General features: G+C 46.1%; 1 protein-coding gene across 2 annotated transcripts in view; it reads right to left on the bottom strand.

The window, feature by feature from the left end:
• DEPDC1B (DEP domain containing 1B) overlaps positions 1-13,580 on the bottom strand; it is a 70,889-nt gene that overhangs the window by 34,305 nt on the left and 23,004 nt on the right. For both annotated transcript variants that reach the window (XM_059694581.1, XM_059694580.1), the window contains exon 3: positions 4,606-4,741. In XM_059694581.1, the coding sequence (XP_059550564.1) occupies positions 4,606-4,741 (136 nt within the window). The remainder of the gene's footprint in view (positions 1-4,605; positions 4,742-13,580) is intronic.

The raw sequence follows: 13,580 nt of genomic DNA, 5'->3' as shown, positions 1-13,580 counted from the left end.
AAATTAACTAGGGGCCCGGTGCACGAAATTCGTGCACTGGGTGTGTGTGGGGAGGGGAGTGTCCCTCAGCCCAGCCTGCCCCCTCTCACATACTGGGAGCCCTCAGGCGTTGACCCCCATCACCCTCCAATCGCAGGATCGGCCCCTTGCCCAGGCCTGACGCCTCGGCCAGAGGCGTAGACCCCCATCACCCTCCGATCGCCTGATCGGCCCCTTGCCCAGGCCTGATTCCTCCGCCAGAGGTGTCAGGCTTGGACAGGGGACCCCAATCTCCCCCCGATCACTGGCTCTGACCCCCGCCCAGGCCTGAGGCCTCTGGCCCAGGAATCATGCCTGGGCAGGGGACCCCCATCTCCCTCTGATCGCTTGCTCCACCCCCCGCCCAAGCCTGACGCCTCTGACCCAGGCTTCAGGCCTGGGCAAGGGGACCATCATATCCCCCCAATCCCTGGCTCCGCCCCCCACCCAGGCCTGATGCCTCGGCCAGAGGAGTTGACCCTCATCACCCTCCGATCACCAATCACCGTATCGGCCCCTTGACCAGGCCTGAGGCCTCTGGCTGAGGCGTCCGGCCCGGGCAGCGGGGACCCGCAGCTGCAGCGGCCCTGCAATCGTGGGCTCCGCTTTAGGCCCAGGCAAGGGACCCCTAGCTCCTGGGACTGCCAGCTTCGACCGTACCCAGCTCCCATCGCTGGCTCCACCCCTACTTCCTGCTATCACTGGCCAGGGCGGAAAAGGCACCTGATTCTCCGATCACGGCTGGGGGGCAGGGCAAAGGCGGCCCCAGGGCCGCCTTTGCCCTGCCCCCCAGCTCTTAGCTCCCCTCTGGGTTTCCGATCACTGTCAGTGGCAGGGGCCTTCTTCCTGCTTTCCCTTTTGCCTCCCTGCATTGTGCCTACATATGCAAATTAACCGCCATCTTGTTGGCAGTTAACTGCCAATCATAGTTGGCAGTTAACTGCCAATCATAGTTGGCAGTTAATTTGCATATAGCCCTGATTAGCCAATGAAAAGGGTATCGTCGTACGCCAATTACCATTTTTCTCTTTTATTAGATAGGATATTCAGGAATTACAAAAGAGCTATGATGATAAGCATGACATTTCCTGTGGGAGTTCCAAATAATCACGAGAAGTAGCAATGAAATAAAATTTTATTATTTCAAAATTAAGTAGAATGCCTATCCAAGTTCATACACTGTCCAAGTTGAATGACTTTTTAAAATAAAAATTATGTGATAGTCAAGAGTTCTCTCATTTTTGTAAGCAAAGATCAAATAAGTACAATGTTGAATAGCAGCCCCCAGACCATAGGCATGTGTCAAAGGCAGGTAAAATAAACCTCCACAGAGAACAGCTGGAGATGGCAAGGAGGAAAACTAATACACAACAAAAATGATTAATTAATATCTGGATGATATTATGGCAGTGGTCGGCAAACTCATTAGTCAACAGAGCCAAATATCAACAGTACTTCTTCAAAATAGACTCGCCAAGGCCGAAAACCCGACTTCTGCACATGGGCCACGAAGTTTCAATTGCACTGTACGTGCGCCCGCATGTGGTATTTTGTGGAAGAGCCACACTCAAGGGACCAAAGAGCCACATGTGGCTCGCGAGCCGCAGTTTGCCGACCACGGCATTATGGGTATTTTTTCTTTTGTCACTGCCTGTAAACAATTCTTTTAAATACATTACGGAGTACCTGTGTGAACTCACTTGATTCTCGAAACAATCCTACCCCAGAGGGGTATTATCATCCCAGTTCCTCCCAAAAGAACACTGAGACAGAAACACAATGAATAAAACAGACACAAGCTCAAACAGGTAGAAAATGGAGGAGCCAAGATTCGAGCCCACACTCTTACTTTCCACATTATACTGCCACCCTCAGCAAATACAAAAAAATAAATTTATGTATTTAGTTTTATTTGATACTAGAGGCCCAGTGCACAACATTCGTGCACGGGAGAAGGGGGGGTCCCCTCAGCCCAGCCTGCACCCCCTCCAATCTGGGACCCCTCGGGGGATGTCCCTCTCACAATCCTGGACCGCTGGCTCCTAATCACTCACCTGCCTGCTGGCCTGATCACACCTCATTGCCTCTGCGTGCCGGCCTGATCGGCCCTAACTGCCCCCCCCCCCATTGCCGGCCTGGTCACCCCTAACTGTCTCTGCGTGCCGGCCTGATTGGCCCTAACTGCCCCTAGCTGCCAGCCAGGTCACCCCCAACTGCCCCCTCCCTGCCAGCCTGGTCGCTTCTAACTGCCACCCCAGCCAGCCTGGTTGCCCCCAACTGCCCCCCCAACCGCCAGCCTAGTCGCCCCTCACTGGCCCCCCTGCCAGCCTAATCACCCCCAACTGCCCCCTTTGCCAACCTGGTCGCCCCTAACTTCCCCCCCACCGCCGGTCTAGTCGCCCCCAACTGCCCCTCCTACTGGCCTGGTCGCCCCCAACGACCCCCACTACCGACCTGGTCGCCCGTCATGGCCCCCTCTTGCCGGCCTGGTCACCCCACGCAGCCCGCTGTTCAGTCTTTTGGTCATCCCTCACTAACCCCCCTGCCAGCCTGGTCGCCCCATGCAGCCTGCTTGTTCAGTCATTTGGTCGTCCCTCACTAACCCCCCTGCCGGCCTGGTTGTAGGCAGCCATCTTGTGAGGGCGTGAGGGTTGATTTGCATATCACTGCTTTATTATATAGGATAATGGCTAGGCAAGAGAGAAGATAGGACAAAACAAAAACCAACAAGCAAAGTGGAGAAAGTAAGAAATAAAAAATGAATAATAAGCTCAAGTTCTTCAAGATCTATTATTAACACCATCATTCTAACACCTATATCAAGGGAAACAGATCCTGCTCTGCCATTCCTTCTTTGGACAATTCTCAAGTAGCAGCAGTCTAGGCTTTAGTGGAATTCTAATAAGCAGGGAGCTTTCAAACTTCTACCGCTCCATTTAAGGGGGATGTATGAGAAAAGGCAAGACAACAGTTATCAAAACAAATGTAGATTCAGATGACCAGGAAAACGATACACTGGGGGCAGGGAGGTGGATGAATCGAGACACTGGTATACCACTTCAGGGATCCTGAAAGATTTGAAACTGAATAGAAGATAGAAGTCACTGTCATTGGTGCATTGAAGTATGCTAACGAGCAGTTGGTTTTCCTAGAGGTAATACCAGGAATATTACAACTGTGAAGAACCAAATAGAACAGAAAAGGGAAGTTATTATTGATGACATAAACACACATTAATTTAATATGGGATTCTATCTCTTTTGTTGAATAACAATTCTACAGATGGGGTCATATTAGATGTTTAAATGTGAATGTGCAAAAAACAATATACCTTATCTCATAGAACTTATATTTTAATTTTCTCTAGGTTAGGGACTAGCAAGCAGACCTTAATTAAGTGTTCCTTATTAGGAATTAAATAGTCCTCAAATACCCTTTGTGCTCACTCTTTCAGAATAGTTCCACTATGTTTTCTATGAAACTATGTTTGTATTGTTATGCTTCACTAGACTTTGAATCCTTTTAGAACAAAACTGTACCACATTTTACTCTATCTGTAGAGTCTAGCACAATGCAAGGCACACAGTAGACACTCAATAAATCTTCGTTGAATGAATAAATTAATGACTTCCAAATATGACCGCCCCCCTAAGTTCCAGCACCATTATCTCCATCTGCCTATTAGACACTTCATTTAATAATACAACCCAACTGCCTATTAGACACTTCATTTAATACAACCCAACTTTATCATCAAACATATTTAAAACCAAATTCATCACTGTCCCTGACATATCTGTAAGGCCTATAGAGTCCCCATTTCTGTCACCAGTGTCACTTTTTCTTGAATTATCTTTGATACAGCCTAAGCTGCTTAACTATATTCTCCAAACTGAGATAATACAACTTCTTCAGATATTTTTTTCTTCTCATTACATTGACAAAAAATGTTTACATCAAATCTTTGCAAACAAAAGCATGAATTGGTCAAGTCATATCAGACTAAATTAATTTAACACATTGGTGTTATTTAATTTTTAAAAACTGCCATTCAAAATTTGTCTCTACATTTTATTTTTTAAGCATTATTTCAATCTTGGTCATCTTTAATGGGGATATTTTAAAGAAAAAATAGGCCCCCCAAAAAGTTCATTGCATAATCAGCATAGCAAATTCTGTTCACATTTTGTGTAGGGCTCATTCCACAATACTCCATGGCCCAACCTTCTCACTCTCAACTGGTGATAAAGTTCAGGAGGAGGAGACAAAGAGGGAAAAGAACAAATTATAAAACTGAAAGGAAAAGAATAAAGGAGTTTTAACAGAAAACTTTTTAGTCTGAACATATGTAAACAGCTACCATATATTCAGTCAAAATCTCAATGGGCAAGAGTGATAAAATGCAAAACTTAGTCTTTCTTTATTATTGATTTCTCAGCTATTGACACATAAGGTATTATTTTAAAGTACTTTCAGACCATCGTTCATAAGGAACTGACAGAGAGAACTGGACTAAGCCTGGGGGTTCACAGACTACTACTTATTCTCCCTGCTGCTAGCCATCAGTCTTTTAGTAATGGCACTTACCATCACAAGTGGCCTTACTGGGATGTTCTCTTGTGACATGCCTGGTGGGGGGTCATTCCATTCTGGAAATTTAATAGCATCCTTTTGGTATGGGGGCCTCTTTGGATATGGTTTCAAGGGTGAGGAAGGAGGAAATCTAAAAACCAAAAAGAAAACTATTATTATTATAGTCAGTGGAAGACAACACAGATATTTTAACAATAATCATTTCTTGTATCCTTGAGAATTTATATAACAGCAAACGTCATATACTAAATGAGTTCATACTTAATCAAATCATTATACATAGCTAACTATACCCAACAATATGATTTTTTTTTAATATTCATTCAGGACAGCTGGTGTGGTTCAGTGGTTGAGCACCGACCTATGAACCAGGAGGTCACAATTTGATGCCTGGTCAGGGCATATGCCCAGGTTGCAGGGCTAGGTCCCTAGTGTGGGGTGTGCAGGAGGCAGCCAATCAATGATTCTCTCTCATCATTGATGTTTCTATCTCTCTCTTCCTCTCTGAAATCAATAAAAATATATTTTAAAAAATATATTCATTCAGCCCTGGCCAGTGTGGCTCAGTTGGTAGAACATCATCCCACACACCAAAAGGTCACAGGATCAATTCCCAGTCAGGGCACATCCTCAAGTTGCACGCTCAATCCACAGTCAGGGTGTGTGTGGGAGGCAGCCAATTGATGTTTCTCACATTGATGTTTCCTCTCTAAAATAATAAAAACTAATTTTTAAAAAATACTCATCATGCCCATCAAATAACATTTGTGAAGAAAAACAGGAATCAACTATATGACACATTTTTAAATAAATAGAATTTATTCTCTTACTATTTGACTTTCATGATTAAATATGTTCTTAATGGGATGCCCAAGTAAGCCATTCCTTTCACCTCGCTCAAAATCCTTACTGCCTCATAACTCCAGCTGAAATTTGTAGATGATAAGCATGCAAATAGAAATTGATAGATAAGTTCTCAGTAACACTTGCTAAGAAAGCATAATACTTGCTAAGGAAGCATATATTATAACAAAAATCATATGATCTAACATTCATTTTTATAACTACTTCTAATAAAGATTAATCCTCCTTCCCTAAAATATCCAATACTTCACACTGAGATTGAAGCTTTGGTCTAGAAATTCATCTCCAAGGAAGTAAAAGCTGTGCAATATCATTATTCTGACTTTCAATAATCCACTGTTCCTATCCCTCCTAGGTTTCAACAGCATTACTCCTGAACTAACACACAGAAGCCTAAATACAACCTAACTCTCTTTGAACTAGTCTAGACCATACCTGATAAGGAACAACAGAAATGTAATCCTATATAATAAAAGAGAAAAATGGTAATTGGCGTACGACGATACCCTTTTCATTGGCTAATCAGGGCTATATGCAAATTAACTGCCAACTAAGATTGGCAGTTAACTGCCAACATAGGCGCAATGCTGGGAGGCGAAAGGGGAAGGAGGGAAGAAGCTGCCTGCCGCTGACTGCAATCGGAAACCCAGGCGGCAGCCAAGAGCCAGAGAACCGAGCTGCCTTTGCTCGGAGAAGCCAGGCCTCCTTTGCCGGCTTCTGTGATAAGAGAACCTGGCCGCCTTTGCCGGCCCTGGGCCAGTAATGGGAAAAGCTGGGTGGGGCAGGGAAGAGGCGGATGTCTGCCTGGCTTCTCAGATCACTGATCACCAGTGATGGGAGAACACTCAGAGGCGGGACCAGAGGCCAGGCTGCATAGCTGCCTGGGGACACCATCTGGACCCCAGGGGCGACGCAGCCAGGCCCCAGAAGGAGACCCAGGGTCCGGGATTGAGTTGCAGCTGTGGTACGCAATCCAGTGCCTGGGCTGAGGAGACCCAGAAGGAGACCCAGGGGCCTCGCAAGAGGAGAGTCTCCATGGTCAGATGGCGTGGTGTCGGGACAGGAATAAAGACCCGAGGTGACTCAGATGCCTGGCCACAGGGTTAGACCAGCCAGCAGGGCCTTTCAGTTGGGACTGGGGTGGGGGTGGGGCGAGGGAGGCAAGCCGGAAATAGAGAACTACAACTCCCAGGAGGCTTAGCGGCCAGGGCCTGGGTGCCTGGCTGTGAAATCGGATGGGCTGTAGTTTCGCAAGCCACTTTAAACTAGAGGCTTGCAAGGTTGGAAGTTCTGCGTCGGGAGCCAGGGAGAAATGGAGCTGGAGCAGAGAGAGGGGTCCATGGCAGCTGTGGGCTTTGAGGAGTTCTCAGCACCTCCCGGCTGGGAGCTGGCGCTGCCTCCGCTGTTCGGTGGTCACATCCTGGAGAGCGAGCTTGAGACCGAAGTGGAGTTCGTGTCTGGGGGTCTGGGCAGCTCCAGCCTCCAGGAGCGAGACGAAGAGGAGGAGGCAGCCTGAGGCCAGCAAGGGCGGCGCCAACAGGAACTCAATCGCAGGAAGTACCAGGCGCTGGATCGGCGCTGCAGGGAGATTGAGCAGGCGAAGGAGCGGGTCCTGAACAGGCTCCATCAGATATAGAGGATAACATGGAGACTCCAGCAGGAGCAGAGGTTCCTCATGAAGGTGCTGGACTCCTACGGTGACAACTACCGGGCCAGCCAGTTCACCATCTTACTGGAGGACGAGGGCAGCCAGGGCAGAGACGCCCCCAACCCAGGCAACGCTGAGAACGAGCCTCCAGAGAAAGAGGGGCTGTCCCCGCCCAGGAGGACGCCAGCGCCCACAGAAGCCAGCAGCCCGGCCCCTGGCGAGGGGCCCAGCAGTTGGAAGAGGCGGCGAGTGCCATAGGAAGGGCACTGGGCAGGAGTCCCGCTGACTCCGGAGCTGGCCCCGTGCAGATAAAGGTGGAGGAAGACTTTGGCTTCTAAGCCCTCGAGGCTCTGGACTTAAGTTGGGTTTCTCGGGGGCCAGACAAGCTGCTGCCCTACCCCACCCTAGCCAGCTCCCCCTTTGACTGACCCCCCAATAAATGGACCCGATGCAAAAAAAAAAAAAGCTTATAGAGGCATGTTTATAGGATCAAATAGTATAAATATAGATGTAACAGGACAATAAAAAGAGAACCTGGCTATGATGATAACCTGAATGCTGCCTCTGTGTCATTCCTTCTTTGGGAACCCCTGGACCTGCTGGGGCTGGACCCCAACATTCCTCTTCTTATAAGGACTTCAGTGAGATGGGCTAAGTGTCCCACTGGAACTGCCACAATTTAATGTAATCCCCTCTTTAAAGATCTTATCTCCATATACAGGTACATTCTGAGGTTCTGGGGATTAGGATTTTAACATACATTTTGTTGATTACCCAAATCAGCCCTTAACAACCAGCATGTTTCAGAAAGTAGATTCCTACAGGGTTATTTACCAAACATTCAGAAGTATTTTTAAAAGAGCTAAGCCCCTCGCCCACCGTGTGGGCCCCTCCCAGCGAAGAGCGAAGGCCTGGGTTCCGGGCACCGGAGGAAAACTGGTGCCAGCAGCCAGGGGAAGGGGCCCCCAAGGGGCCCCAGATTGCGAGAGGGCACAGGGTGGGCTGAGGGACCCACCCGAGTGCACAAATTTTTGTGCACCGGGCCTCTAGTTAATACATAATTTACTTAAAGGCTCTTTTTCTGTTAGCTTGTTAGAAACAACACACTGCATTGCATTGTATTGCACTGCATTGCATTGATGAACCAAAGCAAGAACTCTAGTTCCTGATGTTGACATAGAAGTCAGTAGGCAATTAACTTTTTGTTTGTTTTAATCCTCACCCGAGGACATGCTTAGACAGAGAGGGGGGGAAAACCACACACATTGATATGAGTGAGAAATATTGATTGGCTGCCTTCTGTTCCAGGGACCAAACCCACAACCCTGATAAGTGCCCTAACGGGGTATCAAACCGGCAACATTTTGGTATACAGGACAACATTCAATCAACTGAGCCACTCCAGTCAGGTGGCAATTAACTTTTCAGTTTGACTTTCTACTTATTCAAGCCAACATAAAGGCTTAAAATTTTGTCCATGATACCCATAGTAAAAATCATTCAAATAAATTATAAAGATCTTATTCCTAAGACAAATGCAGAAATAAATAATTTTTAAATGTCTACACAAGGAAACTTCTATCGAGATGAATCAGAAGAATCACAAATAAAGAGTACTATGGAGAAACAATTCAAAAGCAGTCACAATAGACTTGGAAAAAGATGACTGACCGAGAGAAGCTGAGTTTCATCTTCTCTGAAAAGAACATCCAATAACTGCACTTTATTTGAAAGGTCAGTTTTGAGTAAGCAAGAAAAAAAATGAGGTCTGCAAATCATTAAATCAAGTTACAAATAAATAAATTGAAAGATAGCTTAAATTTTTGGTATTAAGTTACCAAGGCAGATATCTCCAAATGATTCCAAAATACAAATTAAATTGAACTCTAAAGCCAGTAAAAGTTACCCTAGCTCATAAGTAGAGCATGGCTTATAGAAATCCAGTCCTGTTTTGTTTTTTTTAGATGCCTAACAATCACAACAAAAGTCCTATTTCCAGCCAAAGTATAGCATGTATGCATACATACACGCTCACACACGTACACTCTCACATTCACATACAATACTGCATACAATTCCAGCAACACTGGAAGGACAGCAACTACCCTAAGACCATCCTGCCACAAAAAGAAAAACCCTTGTAGAGATGCCCTGAGGATGAAACCTCATATAGAAAGGAGAGGCCAAAAAGCACAAAGGCACCATGTTTGTAAGCAGAGAAAGAAGCCATTTTCAAAGTGAATTTTCTAGCATAACTGATGGCTTATGGGTAAAGGGCAAACTGCCAAATGAACCTATTCTAAATTTTTGACCAAAAAAAAAAATGAGCAAAATAAAACACTTTTAGCCCTAACCGGTTTGGCTCAGTGGACAGAGCATCGGCCTGTGGACTGAAGGGTCCCAGGTTCAATTCCGGTCAAGGGCATGTATCTTGGTTGCGGGCACATCCCCAGTAGGCAGCTGATCGATGTTTCTCTCTCATCGATGTTTCTAACTCTCTATCCCTCTCCCTTCCTCTCTGTAAAAAATCAATAAAATATATTTTAAAAAATAAAAAATAATAAAACACTTAAGCCATCAAAATAACATCACAAGGAGACAGCATTTCACTTACCAGACTGGCAAAAATTTAAGTCAGTCAATATCAAATATTTTCTACTGGAATAAAAATTAGCATACTCAGTATGAGAAAGTTTGGCATTATCTAGTAAAGTTGAACATGCATACTGGTATATCCTCTAATATAATTCCACTCCAAGGTAATTCTGGGTATCCTAAAGAAACTTCCACATGTGCAAAAGGAAACAGGTTCATAAATGTTCGTGGGAGCATTGTTTATAAAGCAAAAAAACTGAAAGCAACCCAAATCACCACTAAGAGAAAAACAGATATATTGATATAACAAAGTAGAATATAAATGAGAAAAATCTCAGGAACTATAATTAAATATATCAACATGGATGAATCTCAAAAATCATGAAAAATGTAAGAAAAAATCTGAGAAGCACACACACTCTTTAATATCTTTTATATAAAGTTCAAAACAGAAAAATATTTCAGAAACAAATCAATATACTATTTATGGATATGTGTTTAGTGTTAAAACACTAAAGAGAAGTGAGAGCATGATTAAAACAGAAATCAAGATACTGATGACCTCTGAGAAAAAGATGCAAATTGTGGGTATACAGGTGTTCATTTTATCATTATTATATAAATTGTTCAGCTACGAGTTATACACTCTTATATGAAAGATCTATTTTTCAATAAAATTGAGAACATTATAAAAGAACAGTGCTCCCTCTAGTGGGCTACATTTGTTTCTGCTTTATAAATTATAAATTTAATACTAACATGACCATGGATTCCAGAATTTCAAGTTCCTTAGAAATGATCCAGTACAGACTCCACATTTGTACACTGAGGCTAGAAAAGGTACTGACCACATCCAACAAAAAACTCAGGTTTCCTACTGCCACCTCCACTGCCAAATATTGATTGCAAAAAATAATCCTATATTGCCGAAACCGGTTTGGCTCAGTGGATAGAGCGTAGGCCTGCGGACTGAAAGGTCCCAGGTTCGATTCCGGTCAAGGGCATGTACCTGGGTTGTGGGCACATCCCCAGTAGGAGATTTGCAGGAGGCAGCTGATGGATGTTTCTCTCTCATCGATGTTTCTAACTCTATCTCTCTCCCTTCCTCTCTTTAAAAAATCAATAAAATATATTTAAAAAATAATAATAATCCTATATAATGAAAGGCTAATATGCCAATTGTTCGACCGGGAATTTGACCACTCTCTATGACGTGTGCTGACCACCAGGAGGCGGCGCAGAACATGGCGGGCATTGGCAATGCAGCGCTGGCAGAGGGCGGCAGTGGAGGCTCTGCCGGCCCCAATGGGCCCCGACAAGAGCAGGACTGTGGCGGGATGGTGGAGCAGGTGAGCAGGCAGCATCAGACCAAGGCAGGTGCGAGCGGGGGCCCGACTGCCCCGCTGATTGCCCTGCAGACGGTGACCAGCGGCAGCAGGGAGCCAGCCCCGATCAATCACCCTGCAGGCAGGATGGTGGAGCAGGTGAGGGGGCGACACCAGGCCACAGCGGGGTGCCAAGCGGGCTGCAGGGCTGCAAGCCTGGGGGCAAGAGCTGGGGTCCAATACCCACAGGACACCCCAAGGGACCCCACCCGTGCACAAATTCGTGCACTGAGCCTCTAGTAGTAATAATAATTAGAAAATAATCTATATTAGAACTAGTATCCTTTGATGAATTTACTTGAAACAAATTAGAATTCATTACCTAATCAACAAGGGCATCTAAACCACAAGAAAAACACAGTTTATATTTTAATAAATTTGACCGTTAAATGACTTAAACTCCTTACCATGCTATATACTGAAATTATTCCATTAGCATCAGCAGAAATTTGCAGCATCTACAGCTTTTGTCAGCCTGAGCCTGCCTCTTTGCCTTCAGAAGTAACCTACGTCCTTGGTATAAAAGCGCCAGCCGGGCAGTGATTATTATAGGAGTCGACTACTCTGAGACTGACATTTCCCACACACCCATGAGTTAGGCAAACCCATAGCAATTTTCTGGATTTCAAATGTACCCTGTACCCATTCACCATATTCTTCTAGCCCAGTAATGCTATATAATACTATGCCATTTAAATGCTGAAAACTGCTAATGATTACATTTCAGTTTTGTTTAAAGGTTTATCAGGAACATAAAGTATTTGAGGGCAGAATGAGTGATGCCCTGGCTGATTTTGCTTAGCGGTTAGAGCGTCAGCCTGTGGACTGAAGGGTCTCAGGTTCGATTTGGTCAAGGGCATGTACCTCAATTGCAGGTACCCAACTGGGGCACGTGAGGAAGGCAATCAGTTGATATGTCTTCCTCACATCAATGTTTCTCTCTCTCTCTCTCTCTCTCTCTCTCTCTCGCCCTCCTTTCCATTCTCTTTAAAAGAAAATCAGTTGAAAAAATATGAGGAGGAGGAGAAGGAGGAGGAGGAGGAGGAGGAGGAGGAGGAGAAGGAGGAGGAGGAGAGGTGAGAAAGAATTAGTTGTCAAATTAAGGAAACCTTTGAGCTCCCAGCTCAGAAATCATTCCTTATTCCAAGTGAATAAAGATCCCATTACGAGTAAAGGATCAAATGAGTATTTTTAAGGAGGGGAGAAATATGATCTACAGGGAAATAGCATTTACAATAGCACCAAAAACTATGAACTACTTAAATCTAAATCTAACAAAACTTGTGTAGAGTCTGTGTACGTAAAGCTACAAACCACTGCTGAGAAATTTAAAACCTAAATAAACTGAGAGATATACCATGTTCATGATTTGGAAGACTCAATTTTGTTAATTTGTCAAATCTCTGCATACTGATTTACATATTCCACACAATTTCACTCAAAATCTCAACAGAAATTTTTGTAGAAATAAGCAAGTTGATTCTAAAATTTATATAAAAAGGCAAAAGAACTAGAACAGCCAAAAACAAAGTTGGGAGACACACTACCAGAGTTCAAGATTTATTATAAACCCACTGTAATCAATACAGTGTTATAATGGAGACAAGCTGGAATATAGGACTCTATATGACGCTGTGTTTTATAAATATAAACTAGGGGCCCGGTGCACGAAATTCGTGCACTGGGTGTGTGTGGGGGGGGGGAGTGTCCCTCAGCCCAGCCTGCCCCCTCTCACATACTGGGAGCCCTCAGGCGTTGATCCCCATCACCCTCCAATCGCAGGATCAGCCCCTTGCCCAGGCCTGACGCCTCTAACAGAGGCGTCAGGCCTGGGCAAGGGACCCTCATTTCCCCCCATCACTGGTTCTGCCCCCAGCCCAGGCCTGATGCCTCTGGCCCAGGCATCAGGCCTGGGCAGGGGACCCCCAGACCCCTCCGATTGCTGGCTCTGCCCCTTGCCCAGGCCTGATGCCTCGGCCAGAGGCGTAGACCCCCATCACCCTCCGATCGCCTGATCGGCCCCTTGCCCAGGCCTGACGCCTCCGCCAGAAGTGTCAGGCTTGGACAGGGGACCCCCATCTCCCCCTGATCACTGGCTCTGGCCCCCGCCCAGGCCTGAGGCCTCTGGCCCAGGAATCATGCCTGGGCAGGGGACCCCCATCTCCCTCTGATCGCTTGCTCCACCCCCCGCCCAAGCCTGACACCTCTGACCCAGGCTTCAGGCCTGGGCAAGGGGACCATCATATCCCCCCAATCCCTGGCTCCGCCCCCCACCCAGGCCTGATGCCTCGGCCAGAGGAGTTGACCCTTATCACCCTCCAATCACCAATCACCGGATCAGCCCCTTGACCAGGCCTGAGGCCTCCGGCAGAGGTGTCAGGCCTGGGCAGGGGACCCCCAGCTCCCCGTGGTTGCAGGCTCCGCCCCTGCCCAGGCCTAACGCCTCTGGCCTAGGCGTCTGGCCCGGGCAGCGGGGA

This window comes from Myotis daubentonii, chromosome 4, assembly GCF_963259705.1.
Source record: "Myotis daubentonii chromosome 4, mMyoDau2.1, whole genome shotgun sequence".
Taxonomy (NCBI): Eukaryota; Metazoa; Chordata; class Mammalia; order Chiroptera; family Vespertilionidae; genus Myotis; species Myotis daubentonii.
Note: the sequence above shows the minus strand (reverse complement) of the source record. Positions and strands in the feature narration are given on the sequence as shown.